At 40.9% G+C, this 25,602-nt stretch overlaps 1 protein-coding gene across 3 annotated transcripts; it reads right to left on the reverse strand.

Annotated features, from left to right (window-relative positions):
- Window positions 1-294: 294 nt before the first annotated feature.
- On the reverse strand, window positions 295-10,944 carry HSD17B2 (hydroxysteroid 17-beta dehydrogenase 2; the record flags this gene model as incomplete). 3 transcript variants are annotated; one of them, XM_082062667.1, is made up of 7 exons in its annotated part: window positions 295-1,319; window positions 2,692-2,829; window positions 5,858-6,043; window positions 6,763-6,975; window positions 9,880-10,136; window positions 10,298-10,492; window positions 10,875-10,944. In XM_082062667.1, 5 exons carry the CDS (start codon window positions 10,085-10,087, stop codon window positions 961-963), a joined length of 1,104 nt encoding a protein of 367 aa, XP_081918793.1. In that variant the 3' UTR covers window positions 295-960. The 3 variants fall into 3 exon arrangements, with proteins under 3 accessions (XP_081918793.1, XP_081918794.1, XP_081918792.1); XM_082062668.1 differs by lacking the exon at window positions 10,875-10,944 and having other exon boundaries at window positions 10,298-10,605; XM_082062666.1 differs by lacking the exons at window positions 10,298-10,492; window positions 10,875-10,944 and having other exon boundaries at window positions 9,880-10,156.
- Between the last annotated feature and the right edge of the window lie 14,658 nt (window positions 10,945-25,602).

Raw genomic sequence — 25,602 nt, forward strand, 5'->3', positions numbered from 1 at the left:
AGATCTATCAGAAGATAGACACTGGACTCCAGTAGAGCCAACTTGAAGGCTGACTGGTCTTAGAAGAGAGAGCACAAACTCTCCCAAAGCAGAGGGAGAGACAGGAAGGTGTCAGGAGAAACGGGCAAAAATTGTGCATTCTTCATAAATCGAGCACAGAGTAAGGAATTGTACAACAAGCAGAAGTGAAATCAGAATTTATTAATGATTAAAGAAGCACAAGCATATACAGGCAATGTACAAAATGACCAAGGCGCTGATATCAAATTAGCAGCTGATACACTTATGACTACTTTTTATAATACTGTAGGAAGGAGATTGTTTGCTTCTTTATGAAGGTCTTGATCTTTGTTCATTTTTTCCCCCCAATTAATTTATGTTGCTTAGTGTAGCAAAAAGGACACATTATAAACACAGCAACTATATTCACAAAACTGGGGGAAAAAAGGTCAATCATTTCTCAGGTCCAACAGCAATAGAAACAAAGTAAATCCATATTGGGCTGAAACTGTTGTGAGAAGGATTTGGATTAGAAATTTTTAAAATTTCAAGTGATAGGAATATATGCAGCTACTTCTAATGCTTAAGAAGGTTGTGGATGCTCAAGCATTTTTTTGCTCTGTCTTAAAAAAAAAAAACAGGTTAGACATCTCTCTGCATGCTGGTGGTGCCTTTCGAAGCAGACATGAACTATATAACCTCATGAGATACTTTACACAGAAGGCAGAATACAGAGACATCAGGAAAACACTGAAATTCCTCCAAAAAAGCCCCATCTGGGTATAGCTTTCTGTTTATCCACCACTTTTCCTGAACATTACTCTTAACACAAAGATCTACCTCTGTCTGCAAGGCAGTGTGAATGCAATTTAACAAAGACAGTACAATATATAGCAATGCCTTAAAATAGAGGTTTTTCCCCAGTTACCTCATCAAGTAAGACAAACACCAGTGGACACTTTAGAAATGCTTGCGCTCGGCTTCCCACGTTCTCAGTGCTCTCGGGACAGACTCGGTACTCGGCATCCTGCTACTGAAAAAGTCATAGAACCAGAGGGGAAAGTAGCAGAAGATGAAGAGGAATATATAAGCCCCTCTACCCGGGGTGTACAAGCCGTGTGGTCTCCTGGCCAGCAAGGCGTGCAGGATGGCGCTCAGCACGGGGGAGAGGTCGGTGTTGCAGTGCGGGACCAGCTGCGGGAGGTAGCTCTTCAGCCCCAGGAGATAGTCCTCACCATAGTCTTGCCTTGTGTCTGCTGGGAGATTCTCCAGCAGCTCCTTTTCTTGCTTATCCCACAGTTCGGAGGTACCCAGTATACCTGCAGTAGCAACATCACAGGATAGCAAGTGGTATTGGGATGAATTAAAAACAACAAAACCAATAATCTATAATTAACAGTCAATGAGTTGTTCACCACCACACCCCCGATTCACAGTTGCTCTGAACTGGGTCAGTGAAGAACAGACCAAACAGCAGGTGAGCTGCGAGGGCTTTTACCTGGCAGAGAAGGGAAAGCATGAAACACAGGTTACATGAAAAGCATGGGGTTTATACACCACTTGGTTACCAGCTCTACCTAAAAAGCTCTCACAGCCACATCATCTTTTTCCCCGCCCCACTCCTTGCCATTCCACCCTTATTCATTTTGTGGGTGTCTCTAATCAGTTCTTATCAAGAGATGTGAATGACTGAGGGGAGACAGACAAACCAAGATGAGCAGGATTCAGTTGGGTTGGCCAAGTGCTAAGCTCCTCTTTCACAAGTGACACTGGTATTACAATAACTAGTTTCACAAAGGACAAGGCTCATATTAGGCCAGATTTTGTTTTTTCTTTTTAGAAAAACAAAACCAAAAAGAAAACCTGAACAAAGGAACCACACCACAAAGCATACCAACCACACCACTATTTTTTCCCCCATCTGCATCACGTAAGAATGAAAGCAATGGCTTTTCCAATGCATTTATTGCCTAACTATCATGAATTAAGCACTGCAAATAAAGATAAAACTTTGGATATTTATTTAAATCTCAGATATTCAGCCTTGTTTTGATGCATGAAGTTTTCATCCAGAAGTCTGACCACAGCTAAGTGAAGCCCTGAAGGTCAAACCTGGGGCAGGTACCACTGACCACATGGGCACTGTCAGAGCCCAGTGTCCCCCACGGACCCTCCCCAGGTGGGGAGGCATTCAGGGGAGCAGGATTTTAATAAAAAGACCATTTTGCTTTTCATCAGCATAAAAATTGTCTCCATAAAGTCACCAGGACTGGCTGAACAGGCACATCAGAGGGAAGGAGTGGAGAGGAAAGCCCAGAACACAGAGCAATATCAACAGCAAAGTAAATGGGATTACAGGTATTGCTGCAAATACTTTAGCGCAAGACTGAGCAGCTCAATAAGAGAGCTCTGATATTGAGAAAGGCAGGACTGACAGCAAGTCCTGAAGCTCTCGTACAGGACAAGCAACCCACAACACTCAAACTAACCACAGGAATTTTTTTGTTGTTAACTTCAACAAAGCTGGAGCAAAGGGAAAGCACCAATTGCCTGGATCTTAATTTCCATAACAGAGATGAAAAAATGGGAAAAAAAGAAGTCCGACTGCTGAGAAACACTCAGGGTTCAGTTTGAGGATGCTGGACTACAGGGACGAGGCAGAAAGAACTACCTGAAATGTCAAATACCAACCTGTTCGGAAGCCTGATGGATGAATTGCAGCAACTTTAACTCCCCATTTGGAAAGCTCTTGCCTCATTACTCCAGAAAACATGGACAGAGCTGCTTTTGACGCGCCATACGCAGCATACTTTGGTAGTGGAATGCCTCCTGCAGGAGTAATATAAACATGATAAAGCTTGACGGTCGCTCTTTCCAGCCTTTATTTTTGTGATTTAGAAGGAAGATTATAGTACAACCAAAATTATGCAGCTCTCACTGAGGTTAAAGACAAGTCAGTGAGGGAATAATTTCTTTCTGGAGGTTAAAAAAAGTGTGAAAGTTTTAAATTAGAAGTTGCTTATAGCAGTTATGCTCAGTAACATCTGAAAAGACACCTGGTATGGCAGAAAAAATAAACTGTATTGCATGTAAGGGTAAAAACTATTGAAAATTATGACTTGGTTTCAGAAACACAGATAATGTTTTAGTTCATATAAATAGTGAAGCAATAGTTTAAAGCCACTGTTCTTGTTGTCACTGTAACACGAATTTCAAGCTTCTGCTATAAACCACAGTTAAAACAGGGTGTATGCTCGCAATTCTAGCTTTATAAAGCAAACTTATCTTCCAGTTCTTGCCAGCTAGTCTCAGAAAGACCAGAGGCAACAGTGCAGGAAGGGGGGAACCTCTGTGGACAAACCAAAGCTGGAATTGTGCCCCCAGGGTGACAGGATTCCCTGAGACCCATCATTTAAGCAGATCCCCTGGCTATAGTTAAATCCCATCTTCTCCAGCCCCAGCAGCGTTTGTTCAGATGGAAAAGATAGAATAAAGGCAGTATTTTAGGTGAATTTAAAATAAATCCATACTTTAATGAAACTAAAACTTCCAGAAAAAGAAGAAATTTCTTCCAAATATGGAGACTTCCTCTGTTCTATAAACTGGCAGACTGTCACTGCTTCAGCTTTAGAAAAATCCTAGGATGATTTGAGGCTCTCCCCTTTCTGTTCAGCCCTCCAGTTCTGTCACAAGGTCGGCATTATCACCACACAGAGAATCTCATTTAGGGTCGTCACAGCCACCACGGGCTGTTGGCACAGCGGGAGGGGGACAGAGTGGGAAACCCTTCTCCTTGGGGCACCTCGGTCCTCCTCCTGCCTGCACGGGCAGTTGGGCACATCATCTGGTGCAGCCTCAGTTTCAGACATTATGCATTTATCTCACTGTATTTGAATCTTTCAAAAGAAAATACCTCGATAGAGGGGAATTTTCAGGTAAGCCACTGGTGCCGTTTATTGGGTTTTGTACTGCAACAACCAAGGTATCACAGGAGTGTCACACACAGTCATTCCTTTGAAGAAATCAGGCCAATTATATGTTAATTATTCTTCTGTATGCATCTATTAAAGTTTGAGTTTCAATTGGTTTGAGCCAATTGAATCACATACTTTTTCCCTCTGAGGTCAGGCTAACCTCGTGCCCAGCTAAATCAGCTCTACAGACCAGAATAGACCTAGCACAATGAGACCTTGCTAACTTTTCTGCTAATGTTTGACCAAAGGACCCTCAGACCCTGAGGAAGGAAGCTATTTACCCAAAGCAGCCCATGTGCAGGAACATCTGTGCAAGCAGCCATAGTTTAAGCAGGGTTATTATCGACTCCTGTAAGGGCAGATTACTCAGCACAGGGAAGCTCTCCATTTATCCCTGTGAGGCAGCCCGGGGATTCATGCCGAGAATTAAGACATCTGCCTCAAATCAACAAAAGTGCAAATTTCACCTGGGTGCTCAGAGAAAACAGAGGTTTGTCCTCTGTCCCTGTGCTTGCAAGGGCTGGCGGGCAGAGCAGCACCAGAAAAGTCCACCTGATAATTCAGTCCCAATTTCTTTAAGTGTCAGCAACAAACCACAAACCATACTGGGGATTATAAAAAGACAACAGAAGAGGACAGCATCAGAGCTAGGCTCTGATGTCCTCGACATCAGCCACAAACACAAGGTAACACCTTCACAAGACACCCCAAAAATACAGCAGGATTGGATAGACAACAACTGCAAGGGTCCAAGCAGACAGGGTGAACGAAAATCGGGGAAGCAGACAACACGGTAAATCCTTAAACCAAATCCTTAAACCAAAATACTTTCCAGCATCATGACATCCTGCTTTTAGCAGGTCTCATTTTCAAAGGAGCATTCTTGCTCCTCAGCTGCTGGCTACCAGATACTGTATTACTTCAGTTCTTACATCTTAGTATCTCAGCTGTCCTCCTAGAATAGAAGGTCATGTTATAAAAGCACATTATATATATAGTAACCACAGGATCCAATTTATGGGACAAAACTGACGTTAATAACTTCTAAAAAAATATTTTATTCATGAAAATAATACCACTTTGCTAATAAATTAGGATCAAGTATTTTTAAGAAGATACCCAAAATGTTTTAAAAGAAGTATAAACACACACTTCTTAGGTCCCAGGTTATTAGCAGACCATATTCTCACAATGTGCACTCTGGAAAGAGCTGTAGGATGAAGCAAAAAATAAAACTGGCTTCTGCTCTTGAAGAATTAAACACTTCACTTCAGCAGGTGTTTTCTCATTGTGCTTTCTCACTCTAACTGTAGTACTTGAGCCCTACAAGGCTGGGAGGTGGAGTAACTAACTTCTATAACAAACTATTAAAAATGGCAAATTTCATGAAGTTACCTGAAAGATATTTATGCTCTGATTTTAACCCAAAGTATTAAAAATAAATAAGTTGAAAGTTTAGGTGTAACCAGCCCAGATGGAGTAGAGCCTGTCTCTGCAAGAGGCAGACAGCTTTGGGGCATCTCCACAGTGTGGTTCAATGACACACCAACTGAGGTGTCCACAGACTTATGGTGGAACATGCTATAGAAACGTGTTATTTACCACCCGTCTTTCTGGAAGCTCACAAAGCTATCACTCATAGCATCTACAACACGAGAGCTGAATTTTACTGTATTTTATATAACAGCATATTTTAGACATATTAAACTCTTCTTTAAGGGCTATTTCATGGAACTAGTCCCCCCAAAGAAAAAACTGCACTTATAGATATAGATGTATTGAGACGCAAGACTGACTGACATCTTCCTCAGCATTTTTGCCAAGAAAGTTGGTTGCTTTTTCTGTTTCACCAGAAATTTGTTTGGTGATTTAGTTCAGCTCACCTGCCATGCTGCATATGTTAACCAGCCTCCCCTGGGACTTCCGAAGTAATGGTAAGAAGGTCTTGGACACCTCCACAGCCCCGAAGAAGTTCACCTCCATGCACTGCCTGTACATGCTCATGGGCAGCAGCTCACCATCGGCCGGCAAACCCAGGACCCCCGCATTGTTCACCACTCCCCAGAGTCCTGGAAAGAGGAGAAAGAACAAGGCTGCCACACAGCAGGAAAACAATTCCATAAAGATTAAACTGGTGAGCTGGATGGTGCCTTCAGACCAACACGGAGATTATCTGCAGCTCTTATGAGGACAGGCTGAGGTGAGGTGTTTAGCCTGGAGAAGAGAAGGCTCTGGGGAGACTTTATTCTGGCCTTTCCATGCTTAAAAGAGGCCAATAAGAAAGATGGTGACAGACTTTTCAGCAGGGCCTGTTGTGATAGGAAAAAGGGTGATGGTTTTAAACTAAAGGAGGGGAGATTCAGAGGCTGGACATGAGGGAAAAATTTTATAATGAAGGTGGTGAAACACTGTCCCAGGTTGTCCAGAGAGGTGGTGGATGCCCCATCGCTGGAGACAGCCCAGAACAGGCTGGACGGGGCTCTGAGCAACCTGAGCTGGTGAAGATGTCCCTGCTTATTACAGGGGGTTGGACTAGATGAGCTTTGAAGGTCACTTCCAACCCAAACTATTCTGGGATTCTACAGATACATGGTACCGATTCCATGAACAGTCATCACCATTTCTCGTGTGTCCCAGAAAGCAGAAGTCAATGTAAACACCCTGGTTGCACACTGACTGTGGCATGGAAGTGACCTACACACATAAGTCATGATGCAGCCAACAGTTAAGAGATTCACCTTATAACAGGAGTACTAGTGTATCCTCTTACAAAGGAAAAAAGCTGTACCTGTATTTTGCACCTTCTCTGAGACTTTTAGATAGGCTTCCTTGACTTGGGTGGCATTGGTTATGTCCAGTTGCAGGAGAGAGAGTCTCTGAGAACAGGTTCGTCGCAGTTCCTCAGCTCCAGGTCCATCCTTATTCAAAACTCCAGCAAACACAACAAAACCTAAGTTATCCAGGTATTTAGCCAGTGCATGTCCAAACCCAGTGTCGCTTCCTGAAAGCATCAAAAAGAGACTTGAAAAGTGGGTCTGTTCTAAACCATCATTTAAAAAAAAAAAAAAAAAAAAAGCACACATGGAAATATATACAAATGTAACCAAAAATAAAGTCACTGAAGTATATATTAGAGTAGGAAGAAAGGTTCAGATCTGCCCTGCTTAATCCTTTTAAAAAAAGTGTTTGGGCATTTTTGAAGTCTGCAGTTTGCTGAAGATGCACCACAGCATCACATAGATCACATTTAAAATTCTCACAGCCCTGACCTGAAAGAGAAGAACAAACCTGAGCTACTGGAATTCCCTGAAGAAACATGAAGAGGTCTGCAAATATCCCAAAGACTTGACAGATTTCGGGGTTTGGGGTTGATGCATCTTTCTTTCACTTTTAGTGAAAAACCCTATTTCTTGATCAAATCCTTCCCTTTAATCCTTCCCAGCCAAGTACATGGCCACAGAGCTGCATATTACTTAAGTTTTACAACGCAGCTTTTAGCTTGGGAAGGGGCAGAGCACTCAACAACTAGGAATGTGTGTAGTAACCCAAGATGCAAATAAACAGTGTTTGTCTGTTCCTGCCGCTGGGTTTGTCCCCAGTTTTTGATAAAAACAAGTCTGATTTGAGTTTCAGATCTATTACTGAAGTCCAGAGAAACTTTACCCTTCAACTCATGAAAGTAAAACAGTAGTATGTTTCTTTGGGGGAAAAAAATAGGGAATTCCCCCCTCTCTTGCTTCTATGTCAAAGATGACAATTTGTGAATGATTAGAAGATTTATTATGAGAAAGGCAGTCACTACTGACTGGAGCTTCTGAGAATTTATCATCAACTCACACTGAGCATCAGAAATGCCAAGTCACACATCAGGAATGAAAAGACTAAGCTGAGAAATTCATCCTACTGCACATAGAATAATCAGGGCAAGAATTCTATAATTTCTGCTACTTCAGATCTTCATGGTAATTTAATTTTTAGGAAATCTGGCTATTGGGTCTACCGAACTATAAATGTTCATACATCCAGGAGCTTGTTTCAGAACAGTGAAGCACTCAATCCCAGCAAGAGGATCAACAGAAATGTTTCACTACCACCTTCAAGACTGCCCGGAGTTATTCACGTGAAAAAACATTTTGACAACTGGGCACAGTTTTCCCTTATTGTGGTATTCCGACAAACTGCCAGCTTAAATAAATAATGCACAATAGCATTTGTACAAGGGACATTGAAGGAGGATCAGAACAATATCTGACAAAAGCCAGGGAAAGAAGCACAGAGATGATTCCATCCTCTGGCCAAACCAGCCACCTCATGAGTGATGCATGGCAGATGCACAGCAGCATTCCTGAACCCTGCAGGGCTGAAAGGGCGGGGGGGGAGAAAATAAATCACTGTTTCCTATTAAGTGCCTGCCTCAGGTCTTGTGTAAATTGGAGAAAATGACACCAAATTTGATTTATAGGCACCTTGCACCCGCACACAGACACACATCCTAAGGTAAAGGGAGGAATACTACAGTCAGCGCAATTTCACCAAGAAATGTATTGAGTAAAACTTTCAGTTGATGAAGGGTTTGATTGATTGCTTGCATATCAGTCTGGATTCAAGTAAAGACCAAGAAGAGCCTCTGCAGACGTGTCACCTGTCAGAGGCATCCAGACTTGCATTTCTTCAGGACAGTTGCAGCCCAGGTACAAAGAAAGCACATTCGCTTGCTGAAATATACCCAAATGCTCTTCACTCCCCTGTATTGCTCTAATTCAAGTTCTCTAGAGCAGGTAAGAGCACTCTTTCCTGAAGAACTGCAGTATAACAAATTAAGAACATGCCAAAGCGCAAGCACAACCCCAGCATTTGCAGGGCTGGAAAAGGGGTGCTGCCTGTTCCCCCCAAATACCCATCTTCATCTGCTACATCTGCAGGAGAAACCCAGCTAGCAGAGAAACCGCAAGGGGAGAACTTGCTGTTCTTCTCCTCTTTTAACTTTTGTATTTAATCCCTATATGAATGCTTGCTAGGCAAACCTAAATTATTTCCAGGTGTCCCTATAAAATGAAATTAAATTCTGCAAGAAATAGCTATATAAACCAAAGCAACTTAATTCAGCTTTCCAGAGGGGAAACATAGGAAATAAAACAAAAAAGAGCAAGTTAACAGTGCAAGAAGTTGGCAGGCACTCCAGTTTAAAGGTTTGATTAGCACAAGTAAACAACATTCAAAAGTTTTAGAAGAAACAAGAGAAAAGCCATAAAACTACAAAAATGCAATCCCTGCAAACTAAAAGTGGGGTCTGAGTAGATCGGAGTGTTAATAGAGAGTGAATTCATTAGTTCTGAACTTCCACTGCTAGTGAAGGAAATTACTCCCGAATTATGTCATACATCATTTCAAAGAGATGGCACCAAACCAGCGTCTTAAAACCTATGTATGATATACGTAACGTGCACTGTGTAAACGCACACACCAAAAGATAACTGTACATCTGTAATCAGTGCAGTAACTTCACATAAACAAAAGTAATGTATGAACGTAGTGTTCTAAGGGCTTCCAGGAATTAACATCTCGCCTAAAAAATTAGACCACCCTAAGTATTCTTATGCTTTTTGCAGCAGTTAATTTCACAAGTATGTCTAAAAAGCTACTTGTAAAGATTAAATGAGACACTAAAAGATAACAGCATCTATTAAGATGGTTCTCTACTTAATTTCAGAACACTTATTTACCTCGAATAAACATCTCCAGCAAAGCAAATAAAATGAAAAAAAAAAAAAAAAAACACCTTACAAGCATGCATTTTGTATATACCTAACCCAAAGACAAAGTTTTCCAGCCTTCTTGTGAGGAAACAAACAAACAAACAGAAAAAACAGGTTTTGCTTCCTGGAGCCCACGTGCAGCAGCTTACCTGTGATGAGCACGGCTTTGTCACCCACAGGCAGCATCGTCCTGGCGCCCAGGTACACAGCGGAGATGATGCTCATGGCACAAAGCACCCCCAGGCCCGCGGCAGCGCCCAGCGTGGCCGCGCACAGCAGCGCCAGTGCCATGGGCAGGAGGCTCCAGACCAGCACGTTCCTTTTCTCCATTGGGCTCCTCTTGGCCACAAAGAGCATGGTCACCCCAAAAAGAGTGGTGACACCCACGTAGAGCCATCCCAGGGGGCTGCTGGCAAGAGCATCCATCAGCAACAGCAAGGAGCAAGAACACCCCACCAGCAGCTGGGTAAATGCAGGTGTTGCTAAAGGCAGCACATGTTATATAGGAGCAGGGGGTGGGGCAGGGAAAGGGGATTCTGTTTAAAGCTTTGACATAATCTCACTTACCCTTGGCATCAGCAAGAAGCAGAAGCTTTCCTTTTTTTTTTTAACCTTTTATTCCTTCTGCCTGACAGCTCCACCTTCTGAACAATATGCTGGCTGGATAATGATTGACAGCACTAGGAATGGACATGATGCAGCAAGTACTGCCTTCAGGGAAAAAATAACTGCTATGTTTTGTATGCTTAAAGTATGTTTTTCCTAGATGGGAAAAAAAAAAAAAAAAGAACAGTTTCCTTTATGGGAATTTGTTGCAATTTCCTGCCTAAAAACTTAAGGTGTAGTTTCAGTGCAACTGATTTTTGATGGGCAGCGACAAAAGTGAGTTGGGACAGGGTTATTTACTCTCTGTAGTGTAAAATGTGTGGTTAGCATTGGGCTTTATCACATGCAGGTCACCCTCTTCTTTCAACAAAAAGCTCCAAGTGACCTTCCCCACCTTAGTGCACACCTTTGGCTATTTACCTACTCCACATGTAGTGAATATCTGTGGTTAACTGACACTCTAGGGGGGTCAGGAGGTGGGGAAGGAGTGGTTGCTCCTTTGCCATTAAGGTTCGTTAAAGGAACACATGTAACACACCTGAGATTGGGTCTTTGGTTGACCTCCAGTGATGACATCAAGCTTAGCTTTGATAGGAATCCCTGGTTCAATACCCACAGCAAGTAGAAAAAAAAAACAAACCACAATTGATTAGCTATATTTGAGAGATGTAACACCTACTGTGGTGAACTCTGAAAGTTATTTAAACAGAAATAAAAGAATATTTTAAAACTCATCCAGATAAAAGGATTTAAATACAACATAGGAATATTTCACACTAAAAATCCCTGCTAACTGTTTTGAGAGATGAGCCTAAGTTATGACACAACCAGCTGACATGACGTAGCTGGTTTTCTGGAAGAAAATATACTGCCAACCTATTTTATTTTGGACAGGCACTAGAAGATTGAAGTGCAGGTTGCAAAGCTAACAGGAGACACAAGCACATTTCCATTCCATTATTCTTTTGCTATTTTATGGGATGATACATCTGTTGAATACAAATTTTTACAGCCAGTGAAAATGTTTACATACCTCTATAGGTAGTTTACATTAGAGGTGAGGTCACTGTCTTAAAGGAACATCACCCTGAAGGTCTGCTTGTCATTCGTTACTGTTTTGAACACTCATCCATCCATCCTCCCACTAGTACACAAGGTGTAAACCATTTTCACTTTGCCATTTGCTGCTTCTGCTTTTAGTAGCGTGCTGGTCTTGAGGTCAGTTATACCTTGCCCTCCATTAAAGCATCTTCTTAAAGATTTCCTCGGAGAATTTAGCGTTCTCTCCCTAATTGGGCTTTATCGCATGATCAGCTGATCACAAATGTGCTGGCATTTAAAGCATCCACTCTCACGCTTGAGGATCTGGAGAGCTGGAGTGTTTGCATAGTGGGAAGTGGGGCAGAAGTGACCACATCCAGCTCAATGTCCTCCCTGGCTCTGGTCCCTGAATTAGTGTTGCATTTCTCTTTTGAATATAAAATCTAACCACTGAAGGCATCTTTTCCCGAGAAGCTGATCATGTGTTCACCTTGGTGTGTGAATAAAATAATACGTAAGTGCACAGATCAGACTCACCATGAGACAGGGTGCTGTCGGAAAGGAGGGTATGTGATTTAAAACTGGCTAAAAATCATTAACTCTGCTTGACTACAGCTTCTGAGAGTATCTAAACACCTTCATACATTTGGATTTTGGTGGATTTAATGTCTACAAAGGCACTTGTCACACTATGAGTCCTGGATGCAGAAGCTATTCAACTTGCGTACACAAAACTCATTTGGGCAAACAAACTTTGCTCTTACAAATACTACAGAACTCCTATACAAGGGTTGAGATAATCCTCTGCCTACAGCCAGTCATCTGTTCATGCACTCAACTTGAAGCACAAGAATTATCCCAGTAAAGACAACAAAACTATCTGCCTAAAGCTGGGAATGTAGCCAAGTACCTTTGTGAATTAAGATCTCTGAACTCACAGGCATGTATTGAATAAGAGGAAAAAAACCATTATCTGCAACTGAAATAAGGCTGTGTAACCTCTCCTTTGTCTTCAAACTATTTCTTTAATAGAACCTTAGGGAAAATAATTCCTGTCAAATAAAGTATGTATCCATTAAAGAAAAGTAAAAGTATATTTTACCTCTAAGTTACTGGGGATTTTGTTTTTACAAATATAGTAATTGTAAAGACTGTGAATTCAGAGATAGACAGTGATTCCTGAAGATCACTTGGCAGTGAAGAAACAGCTTTATCTCACCATTTCTCAATCTTCAATTCTAACAACAGCTAATGATAATAATAATCATCATCACTTCCTCAGCTGAATCTCCTAATAACTTCTCAAGTGTAAGAACCTCGGAGTGAGGAACTTCTGTACTGATGGCCAAACTGGGCCTGTAGATCCTTATGGCAGGTACCCATGCAATACACACCTTAGCATTATATACTCTTCAAAAGAAATAATTACCACCTGCATTTCCCATGTGAATCCAATGCCTGCAGCAGCTCTTTGAAGCAGTCAGTCTCGTAATAACATGCCACATGAAATGAAGCCATGAGCGGAAAGTTCTGTCTTGGTATTTACATGAACTCTAATAACACTTCGTAAATTCTCTGCAATAGCCAAAACATCTTAAATCAGAGAAATCATTAAGATTATAAGCAATCCTTTGTATTTGGAAGGGAGGTTTTCTTCTCTAACTCTCCAGACATCTAAGGGTCTCTTGGCTTTCAGGAAGAGCTAAAAGCAGATTGCACTCTTTCCAAAATAAGTCATTTTTATCAACCCGATTGTCATTATTTCCCAAAAAGAGGACAGAATCAGAAAACCTAAAGGCAGTTAGGTACTCTTGAGGAAGTCAGCCAGGAATCATCTCGAGGTTATCCTCATGAGAAATTACACTTGCCTGCCTTTCTTCTGCAATCTGGGAACATGAAACGGCTTTCACAGAACCATCAGTGTCAGGGAAGAAAATATATCAGTTTATCTTAGTCCACTTCTCTGTCAGCAACAAACTCTTCCCTAAGATTTCCTTTGGTACATTCAGAGTAACATTCCAGCCTTGCCTAGGACGGAGCACAGCATAGCAGTGCCTCAATACATAGGAAGCAAAGATATAAGCTCTATACTGAACTGGAAGAATAGTCTGATTTTCCAACTAGATTTTTATTATATCTCTGTATTCCCTTTCCTGCAGCTTTGCCTCTCTGAAGTTAATGGTAGCATCTATGTGCCCAGAATACAAAGGATTTCCACATTTTCCTAGCCCACACTGTGCTCATTTCTTTGCAGGTGCTTCCTGAAATGCAACTGGAATTTTGCCTGCCTTCCTTCTGGATGGTTTCACCTAACCACAAGTCATGTAGACCATATTTACGTCAGAAAAAAACCCACAATTGTTAACAGTAGACATCAAAAGATTTTGAAATATTTAGGCATTATCTATGCAAAAGTCTCATGATTTTTATCGTAGTTAAATTCATTAATAGCAATGTGAATATGGAGGCAAACAGAAAATGAGGCATCCATGGTAATCAAAAGCCTAATTAAAGCATGGGTAGACAAACCGAGTAGCTAAAACAGGTTGCAGTAGTGATGAAGATGCAGAATTCAGCAATCCCAGCTCAGCAGGCACTCCAGGTACACATGGGAGATTATTCGTTCCCATTGAAATGTGGGCCCTAGAGTGCCCTTATAAATATTTAACCAAATAGTGCCATTTTGCAGCTAGCATCAGCACATAACTTTAATCAGACCTTTAAGTGCAGCCTGGACACAGACCGATATTGTCTAAAGCAAAATGGTGACCAAAAAAATCCTCAGCTCCCAGTGTAGCTGTTCTTCTCTCTTTTCCCCCCAAGAGGCGTCCCTTCTAAGTGAGGGGATTTACTACATCACCAACACAACTTGGCATCCATTGTAGATAGTGACAACATTCAAAATAAATCACATACAACTTGGAGCCATGGAACACGTTTCTGAGCTCTGCATGGATTCTGCAAGGGGATGAAAGAAAATGAGTGGTAGCATCTCCTTATCGTCACTTGGGTTATTAACTATGCACGTCTGCCACGTGCCTCCCCGTCCATCTGCAAGCTCTTAAAAAAATCTTTGCCTCTCATAAACAGAGTTGACCTATTTTTAGCTTTTCCTCACCGTTACATCAGCTAGTCTTTGAAATGAAAGACGAAGCAAAATGAGATGAAAAATGAGCGATGATTCAAAAAGCATTAAGTGATCAACCATGACAAAGTGTCACCTGCCCTGAACGCATTCTGTTTTCTGTCACTCGAAGGACAAATCCCTCGCTTCCGAATGGTGAAGCCAGGTATTTTTCCTGTTGAGGAATCGTGACCTCACTCTGTGTGTAATCAATGACTTATGTTACTATTTTGATTGAATGTGTGTTTGCTCCATACTGAATGTCACCGATTTCTCCTCTAATGCTGTGGATCTGAAGAGCGTTCTGGCGCTTTTCAGTGATGTTTGTGCTGCCTGAAAACTGCCGCAATGGCATCCGACTGCTGTCAGTGCCACCAGCTTTGTGTCGGGAATGACTCGGTGACACACGATGCTCCTGTGGAGCAAGGGAAAAACTCGATGACCTCTCAAGGTCCCTTTCAGGATCTGTGGGGGGCTGTGATGGTCCTATGGCAGGTAGCATTTTAGTTAAATGGTATTTTTTCTTTAGGCAATCCACCAACTATAGAAAAATCTGTATACTCAGTGTCATTTTTTTGTTGTTTTGTTTCCCTTTATTATATTGTCCATCTTAGGCATTTTATATCATGCAGTAACCTTAACCCCTGACTCAAAAATTGTTTCGATGTAAGCATATCTAATCCCATTAAAATCACTATGACTATCCTCACATAAAACATATTATTTAACAGTTTAATGCTGAATTGTGGTCCCAATACCTGTTAGGTCTAAATGTTCCCCAACAGCCCAAACCTACAGACATGTACATTCTTAAAAATAAACACAGATATTCATACACAACGACAGATACGTTCATACCCATGTATTTAAACATGTGCACAGCTGCAGAATTAGACCCCGTCTTAGAGACATCCTCCACCTGGATTTGAGCCGTACTAATAGATTCGTGCAAATGAACCTACATCATCAAACTATTCTGATTTCCAGGTGACAAAACTATAAAGTGCAACTTTAATGAACTTCTCCAAGTTTTAAAGTCAGTACTAAAACATTGTCAAGCCCCAGGTGGAGGTGGCACCTGAGCAGGCACAGGTTCCATGTGATGAGTCTGCACAGGCACTTCACACTAATCGTCCCTCACAGGGGATTCCTTCCTCAGCTGTGCCGTGTGTAACTTGTTTTATTAATACTGTAAACTATCACTTGACTTTTAGTTTTCATTTCAAAACTGCTTTTTAACAACATATATGACAGCCTTAGGGCAAACATCTCTCTTGGATGCAGGCAAACTTTGCTAGAATCACTCAGGGCTATGCAGGCATAGCTTCAAAGGCAGATTTGGGACCTATAACTTTAATTCATCCACCAAATGGAGCTCCAAAATCCATTAAGAAAAAATAACCAGTAACCATCTGTCTTTATTCATCAGGCTGGAAGCAGTTAATCAAACCTAGTGGACATTTTTACTTTCTTCTCTCTCTCTCAACAGCTTTGAACACAGATGCAGCCTTTCCATAATTAAGCTGAGCATAGTAGCTCCTAGACAGATTAATTCTGGAGAGCTTGTCAAAAATGTCAGATGGCATACAGGTTCTGTGCCTTGTCCCCGGGATTTCTGGAATTTATATATTTATTTATATATATATGTATGTATATATATATATGGGCAGATTCAGGACACATGGGCTGTCATATAGCCCATGCTCTTAAACCATTACGTCAGCAGTGTTGAGAGAAGCCTGGCTCTATAATAAGATGTGTATTTTCTCTCTCTGTTAGGGATGCAAGTCAAAATATCCGCGAACAAACGTCCCTGGGAACTGAACTGAAACACAGGATGTAAAATGGCCACCAGAAGGCAGCTACTTTTCCTCACTGCTGAACCACATTTTTACTGGCAACTGAAGTGCAAAAAGTTTTTGTTAAGTCATTGACAGTGTTCTGAATGAACCTAAAGATATTCCAAGTTAAAGGAATTATATTCTAATAAGCTGGAATATAACTAGATAGTTCAAGCTTAACAACTATTCCAGACACGTGATTTTAGGAAAGTTCTCAGATACATTATATGGTTTCTATTAACTTTAAAAAGATCTACACAAGTATCCAAGGTCGCTTTTAGATCTTGATTAATATTAATAATGAGCTCATATGTGTTTTCAATTTCCTTTTTTCTGAGTTCTAGCATTTTAAAGCAGAGAGCACCTCCAATTCTTAAGAATTTTATGTTCCTTATCAAATATTCTGGTTTTTCAATTTAACTTTACAATCAAGTTTATGGACTGAAACTAGGATTTAAAAGTACCAGCCTAGGAGCAATTTTTGCTTCCTTTAGCCTGGGGTTTTTATTTTATTTTTAAATAAAGTAAAAGCTCATGTCAAATATATCTTTGTGCTGTTAAAATCAGAAATTCAATGTCATATAAAAGTTTAAAAGTTCTTACCTTTATAACTGGTTACAAAGAAGAGTTGATGACTGTTGCTTTCGGATAGACAATGCAGTTTGAAAATGAGTTGTGCAAAATAAGGAGAGACTGTCCCAGGGAAAGCCATTCAATGGCTCTAGAAAAGAGACAGGTGATGGGCTTCCAAAGTAGCCATGAAAACTGGACCGCAGGAAGCACTGGCAGAAACCAGCAGATACTGGCCAAATTTCAAATGCAAATGAAATATAAAGACTTACAGGAATCTAAAACACGGGATCTGTTTGTACACTTAGGAGTGTAATTTTACCTCCATATGTTTAATTGCTGATTATCGGTTCATCTCGCAGTCTTCTATCCCCACAGATATATACAAAATGGCAAATGGAAATGAGACACTCAGCTATACTTGGAAAAGTGGGCAAGAATTAAATTACCGTAGTACCTCTAGATATTGGCCTCTACAGCAGAAAGTAGAGAGGAAAGAGGTATTTTGAAGAAAAACTATGCTGGCATCATCTCTCTGTAAATGGTGCTCCATCCCCTCAGGAATATTTAAGCACTTAGCTATCATAAATGCTCTAGGAGGCAAGACAGAATTACTGTTCCCACAGTACACATGAACGAACTGAGGCAAAGAGAGGTCAACTTCTAATTAGTCAAAAAAATCATACATAAAAACTCCTATATCATTGCAGTCAGTCCTGGGTCTTGCTGCTTGAATATGCTGTTGGTGGCCATCAACTTGACAGGAGGTGCTCTTTGAGTGCCAGGAACCTAAAGACCATCGAATAAAGTTTTATAGACATCATAACAGAGTTCTGAGGTCAGCAGAGGATCACACTGTACGTGCTTATACAGAATTGCTCTGGAGAATGAGAGAAACAGGAGAAGAGGCAGGAAGATGCCTAGCTGAAAAAAAAGAAGTGGGCAGCAGAGACTGGAATTGCGGGCTCATCAGAAGTGGGTGTCAGCATCTCTCATCAGCTGAATCAGAGATAAGTGTACAAGATAAAGACATATATATGTAAATGGATAGATACAAGTGAAAAGAAAATTGCTTTTACAAAGAAGGCCAAGGAAAAAAGATATTATTAATCCAAGGGAATTATGCCAAAGGCCTGAATAAAAACTGTTATTGTACAACAGTATTGCCCATGGGCAAGTGCTAACTATGACACACCTGGCCTCACTGGTGTGATTCGCAGAGCCACATACAGCTAGAATTTGTGGAAAAAGTACCAGGGGGATGCTGAGCCAGCTGAGATTCTTCACAGGATGTTGTTCTGCAGAACTGCTACAGGTTCATTCCTGAGCACTGCCTCACTTTCCCAATTCTGGCAGGAATGGTTTGCACCCCACTCTTTTCTATTCATATTTCATACATCTTCCTTGAATCGAAGTCCAGTGAGAAGAAGCTGAGTGGGACTGCATCCCTTTTGAGAAAGGATGCTCCATGCAAAGCCCTTTGGATTTAACCAGCAGAGGTCAGAGAGGAGGTATCTCACGGAATGCAAGAAGTACAAAGCTGAGCCTCAGCTCAGGCAGGTGAGTATCTTTAAGGGCTAAAAATCATAGAATCATTTAGGTTGGAAAGAACCCTTAAGATCATTGGGCACATGACAGAAATCAGTAATACTGGAGCCTTTAAAACTGGAATTTTAGACTCTGTGAAACTTTGTCAGCATGTTAAACAGCTACTGCAACCTCACGAGGCTAAACCACAGCCCAGCATTGTACAGCAATACACCTGCACAAACGGGAATACATTCAACAAATTATCCATTAAAATGGAAGTTCCACTTGACAGTAATGCAAGCCAGAATATTAAGAGGAAAGTACAAAGACTTTTAATGAAAAGGTGAGAAGTGTCAACAATTATTTTAATCCATTCTTTTGAATGCCACCACATACTTGCATGTTGTGTTGTTATAAAGAAGTCTCTTCATAATCTCTAAAGTCTCTAAAAGGCCAGAGAACTTGTAAAGCTTTTATAAGATCACTGCTGCTAGTAAAGGAACACGAAGACTTAGCTGAATGGTACCTCACCTGCGAGAGTACCATTCAGCTATTAAAAGAGTCAAAATTGGACAGGTCCATCACCCAGATGTTTCAGAAAGTGCAAGTGAAATACAAGTAATGAGTCAAAGGCTGCAAATGTGGCCACAGAACACATGCACAAGAGGGAAAAAAAGTGACTCTGAGAACCTTTCTTAGAGTCCTGCCATGCAGCCCTCCAGCGTGATGCACTAAACAAGCTATAGTCACTACGTGTGAACTATTTTCTGTAGTATTTATATACATATGTTTAGTTTACCCTTAATTTTTGTACTAAATAGTCCTCTTTTTATTCCATAGAAAGAGAAAGTAAAATTTAAAGTTCATAACCTGCAGCACATTCATCCCAAGATATCAGGCCATGACACTAACTTCAGCTACTACGGCCAGAAGCACCCAGCGGTCAACTTGTTAAAGAAATTTAATAATTCAAATAATCTAATAATTCTAATATTAAGAAGTCTAAATACACTTAACTCTGATAAGCTGCTTTGGGTGATGCCCATCCCTCGCAGACATTACCTTCATTTATGATGGTAGGGAAAGGAGCCAGGACCAAAACTACCTGAGTAACACAAATGGTGAAGTCTCTTTGGCTTTCCTCCTAACAATATGGCACTCAAGGGATTCCCACTGGCCACTCCAACTGCTTTCCCAAGCTTTCCTAGAGTATTTTCTAAAAGGTCGAAGGAGCTCAGGCGACATCAGTGACAGATATGGGGAAAGAAGAGTACTAGCTAAAATACACATTCTTATGATAATAATTATAAATTGTTAAAGCTGAATATCTAAATTGATTAAGCAAGTAATTTTCCTCTGTATCGTTTTATTCTGCTTGTGTATAAAGAACTCCCTAGGTACAAATACTTGGTTTTGTAACTTCAAGATTACCTATTAGACTTGAGAAACTTTCATTATACAAGAAATCCAGTTACTAGAACATGTCGTTCTTCTAAGTCATATAGAATAACATTTCAGTTTATGTAAATTGTCCATAATGTGTTTGATGTTTGATTCTTCCGTGTTCCTGTGATAAACAAATAATTAAATTGACATATGACCTGGAATTAAACCAGCATTTTCAACTGGCACAAATTCTGTTTCAATGGGCTGGATGCTTTCTGAAAGATAAAGCAGCAGCACTTTAAATGCAAAGCTCAGTCAGAATTCTTTCACTGCAAGAATCAAACAAAAACTCATATACTGGAATCCCCCAGTTATTCAGATCTTGCTTCTCCCTCAAATACAGTAAAAATTCAAAATTAGTTATAACCAGATGCTGCACCCACAATTTTTATTAAGAGGAATGAAAATTAAGAGCAAGAATACCTTGCGGTATGTTACTTTAAGTTACAGGCACTCACACTCCCAGTTGAACAGCTCCAACTTTCAACACGTTCTTCATATTACCATTCCAGGAAAAAACATGTCCAAATAAGCCTTTTGAACAGAAGATAAATATGCATGTTAAAACTAATTCATCTTTGTAACCTTAGTAACTTTGCCCCACTCTAGAGTTAGGGGATTTATTTTGTTTTGACCAAGTGCCTTCAACCTACAAAGTTTTTTGTTTTAAACAAATCCATTTCAAAGGGACACTCAGTTTTGTGCCAGAACCGCTTGATTTGAAATGGGTCAGAATTAAGTCACACATCAGGCTGTGATAAAATGCTTATGAATTCTGAATTCTACAATCATTAATTCCATGGAACAGAATAAATAGCATCAGATATGCAAGAAAGCTGAGCTATTGTAAATACCAAGATGCCACAAAGTCAGTCTTACAGAGGTTATCTAACTTAAACACAGCTGAAGCAAGAAAGACATTTATCCTTTTTTTGAGGTAGCTTTCCTCTACTTACATGTTCAAACTCTTACCTAATCCTTCCTCTGCAAAAAAAATCACATAATTTTTGCAATGTTTTCAAGGTAATTACAGAACTAAAATGGGCACTACCATTTTTAAGCCAGTGTCTGTTCTGCTTTCTTGCTGTTCCAAGTGCCTGAAAATGGGAGACCACTGCCTAGACTTTGAACATATTATCATGAATCTGAAAGCACCAGAAATAAATTTGAAGATGGATAACATTTCCTCAGCAAATATATTTCATTTACCTGTCAGCAAATACAGCTTCCACTGAGAAACCCACAGAAATACTGCAACTAATTCAGGCTTTGGTGATCTTGCTGACACATCTTTGCTCATCCTCAGCAGCAGCACCTGCAGATTCCTTATTCACAGACAGATAATTAACACAGTACAAACTACAGATTAAAGAACACATTTTGCCTCGAGTTTGCTCTACATATGGTATAGCACATGATTAGCTGCCTGTGAAGCTGAACGATCCTTTAGATCCTTCCAAAAGATCAAAGTAGTACATCTCCAGCCATCAACTGGATGTTCAATTATTAGTGTCAATGATTCACAGCAGACAGACCCAATCTTGTTTTTGCTGGCAGAGGACGAAATTTCTGTAAACCTATGGATAGCTGAATTAAGTTCTAAATTACTACAACAGGGAAGCCATTCCTCATTATCAGTGTGGCAAGTAAGGGCAGCTGGATGCACATCCATCACACTTAAAACCAAATCAGACAATTACTGAAACGTAGAGTATATCATTACCTTCTGAAATAGTTGCCTATTTAAACTTAGGAGAAGATTTGCTTTAAGTAACCAAGTCAAATACATTCAGCATCCCAAAACCTGTCCTCCCTTACTTTGAGAGCAAAAACATCTGTGGAAGTCTTTTCAATAATCTTTTCCTAGTCTTTTCATAAGATGTTTGTTAATGTACTAACTTTTAAAACATATAATCCTTCCAGGTACAAAGAGGCTCAATCCTTTAGACCCTGCAGTCCCGTATACCTCCTCTGCCTTACTGAAATTGTTTGTGAAGTAAAGCTAGAGGATGGGCTATATTTTGGCTTTTTACCTCTAAGGTGCAGCAATTATATTGGATTTTATACTGTTAAGTACTAATATGTTTGCAATATATTTTGCAAACAGATATTAGCACCTGAGAACATCAGGTAATAATATCAGGTCAAATTACAACTTACAAATACCTGGTAGGCTTAAGGGAGCTGAAGATCAAGATTGTTGGAGCAACCACTTAGTTCAGACACTGAGACTGAAATGCTTAGGAGTGGCTGTTAGGAGTCCCTGGAGACTCAGTTTAACTACATGGAGATTATGAAGATTAAAATCCTCTTGTTATGAATACTGGGTTATTGATGTGTTCTGCAGAGAAGCCAAAGAGACGCACAGGTCATAAACTGCTATTTGTTATCAAAATAAAAAGGGAGAATACAGGTTATTCTCAGTTCTGTGCTCTAGAAATTCACTTATCCTAAAATATGTAAACTTTCTTTTTCCCCTTCCTTTTAGGATAAATAAATGGTACTTTTGAAAATATGATAATCTACATTTTTGAGGCATTACAGGACGGAAAAGAAATTCACTGCCGATGACTGCACAGAATGCATGCATCGCTTCATATTGCTGGACACCTCAGAATCAAGCTTGTTCTTCAAGAATCCTTGCCAAAAATAATTCAAAGCATTTACAGTGTCTTTTATAGTAATGATTTTTCATAACTAATGCGCACAAGGCGACCACAGTGAAACACAGCCATAAAATTCAGAATAGTCAAGGCCTGACTACCAAGCTTAGGTTGTTCTGATCTGTAAGCAGCCACCTGGAAAGAAAGCTGACTTGTGTAATCCCGTTGTTTACAAGATAGAGCGCACATATGTTGCACGAAATACCTAGTTAGTAACTAAGCCATAAGGTGTGGTACCACGACATCAAATATAACACTGATATGATTGAAGGGCTCCCAAGTGTCCCCAGCTTTGAGCAGAGCTGCCTTGGGCAAACACGGGGGGACAGAAACCTGTGAGGAGGGTCTTGCACTGCAGCTGCCAGCGTCCCATCCAAGTCCCTCTGTGGCCTCTTTCTTGGATTTGGCTTCTACTGGTGTATGAAAAGCAACTTGCTAGCTACAGGTTAACATTCATCCCAAAATCTGCATCTACATTCAAGGTGATCCCAGAACTAAAATAAAATGGAGCTTTTTTTTTTTTTTTTTTACAGTATAGGAAGAATTATATAAAAAGCCCATACATCTCCAGTGGAACATAGACCAAACTTTTGCTTTCACCCAAGGATCTCAAAACACTCTACAAACAGTCTGACCCCTTCCAAGAGCTCACTTGAGAAGAAACTACCTCCCATTTTGTGAATTCCAATTTTGATAAGGATTCCACTACTCCCTGCACCTCCTTCTAGTCAGGACTAGAAGTGTTTATTAATTCATATCTCCTAAAATGAAAGAACACAGAAGAATTAGGTTAGGGAAATGACATAAAGCAACTGTTTGGATGAGCAATTTTAATCAGCCTTAGCGAATGGTGTTCACTAAACAACAAATACAATTAATGTTGCAATCCTTCTCCTTTCTCAATGTGAAAGAGAGACACTAAGTTTTTCCATTACCAGAACTAACAGGAAAAAGAAACCATAAGTACTTTTTTTGTCATGTTTGCATCAGCAGATGTATGACGCTCCCCACAGCAATACCGTACAGTGCACAGGCGTCCTAAGAAGAAGTCAACGTTAACATTTTCAGAGGGTCCAACTCGAGTACTTGCCTATATTCTTCAAGCCCCACACCATTGATTTCCTGGTTTATTAATATTTGTACAGCATCTCTGATTTGAGCTTCGGCAACAGGAATGAAAGAAGCACCAGCACAACCTCAGGCAGTGAAGAAGGGCAATGTCACCTTTGTTGCAGACCAGAAATCGATTTTCTGAAGGTCACCCAGGAAACACCTGTCAGAGCCAAGAATAAAACTCAGACTAGCATTTTTATCCATTTTCATATTTTTGGTACTATTTTAACCAATTGTTTTTATGTTTTAGTAAGACCATTAATGTGGTTGGTTCTGACCTAGTTTAAAGTCTTGTTCTCTTCTCCCTGCCCCATTGTTCAATGAAAAAAAGGACAATTAAGTAATGCCAAAAATTAATCAAATAACACAGAAATCAATCAAATTAATACAAAACCAGTAGACCAAGGTGAAATTCCCCAGGTGAAATATCACCAAGTACTGCTGGCATGTTTTGTATTTTGATGACAAAAATAATCTTACTAGCTAAGTATTTTAAATTGCAAAGGGAACCAGATGAACTAACATACTATGAAAGAATAATTAATTATTTAATTCCTCATTCTTTCTAACTTGCATTGATCACTACCACTGCTTATTTAGCTCTGTTTAGTTGCTGATTGAAGGATTTCTTTGCAGCTTATTTCAGGTGCATTTCAATACAGGTTGTGGCAGGTAACACCCTGTTTACACTGCAAGTGGTTCTATCCTGACACACCTTGCCCTACCGTGCAATTCCACGTATCGATGTGATCTCTTCAAGCGACTGTAACGCAGTCTGATTCTGCTGGGATATACGCAATTACGCTACAGGCTCTGAAATGCCTGGTTCTTTAGTGTGAAAATTGGGCGTGGAGATTGGGTTTATATGTTTGTGTTGTTTTTTGGGTTTGGTTGGGTTTTGTTTATTTAAAAAACAATAATCAATCCCAGCACAAACATTCCATTATATATATTTGTTCAACCCCTCCAGAGATGGTGACTCCACCACTGCCCTGGGCAGCCTGTTCCAATGCCCGGCAGCCCTTTCTGGGAAGAATTTTTTCCTAATATCCAATCTAAACCTCCCCCCGGTGCAACTTGAGGCCATTTCGTCTCGTCCTATTGCTCGTTTCTTGGGAGATTCCCTATTTTAAAGTGCATTATGCTGAGAGCCAAGATCTGGTCGAGTGTTGCTGGGGAAGGGACAGTACAAGTGATAGGACAAGAGGAAATGGCCCCAAATTGTGTCAGGGGAGGTTTAGATTGGGTATTAGGAAAAATTTATTCACAGAAAGGTTGTCAGACATTGCAACAGGCTGCCCAGGGATGTGGAGTCACCATCCCTGGAGGGGTTTAAAGGGCGTTTAGACAAGGTTCTTAGGGATGTGATTGAGTGCTGGAGTTGGGTTATGGTTGGACTTGATGATTCAGAGGGTCTCTGCCAACCAAAATGGTTCTATGATTCTAAGGGAAAGGGAGAAGGAGCATCATCCAGACACGCAGGCTGACACAACACGGCGAACTGACGCTCACCGGGACAAAACCCAACCTGTACCGGCCGCCTTCCCGCCCACATGACCCCGCCGCCATCTTGCCGCCCGCCCCCGCAAACTCCATTTCCCGGGGAGCCCCGCGGCCGGCACAGCGGCGCTCGGAGCAGGTAGGGCCGGGCCCCGCCGCTCCCCCGGCCCCTTTCCCGGCGCGGCGGCTCCTCAGCGCGGCCCTGCGCTCCCCGCGGGTCCCTCCCGAGGGGCCGGGCCGCGCTGAGGGCCCGATCCCGCCGGCTGTCCCGCCCGCAGTCGCTGTACACGGAACAACCGCAGCACAAGGCCCGGGGAGGGAAGGTGGAGACTTTCCTAAAGTCTCATAACGACAGCCACAGATCTGCCCCTTTTTTGTTTTCCTTTTTCATAACACGACTGTAAGCTCTCCTTTGAGGAATACCAGGGCAGGAGGTGG

Source organism: Streptopelia decaocto (genome assembly GCF_964273445.1).
Source record: "Streptopelia decaocto genome assembly, chromosome: 11".
Lineage (NCBI taxonomy): Eukaryota > Metazoa > Chordata > Aves > Columbiformes > Columbidae > Streptopelia > Streptopelia decaocto.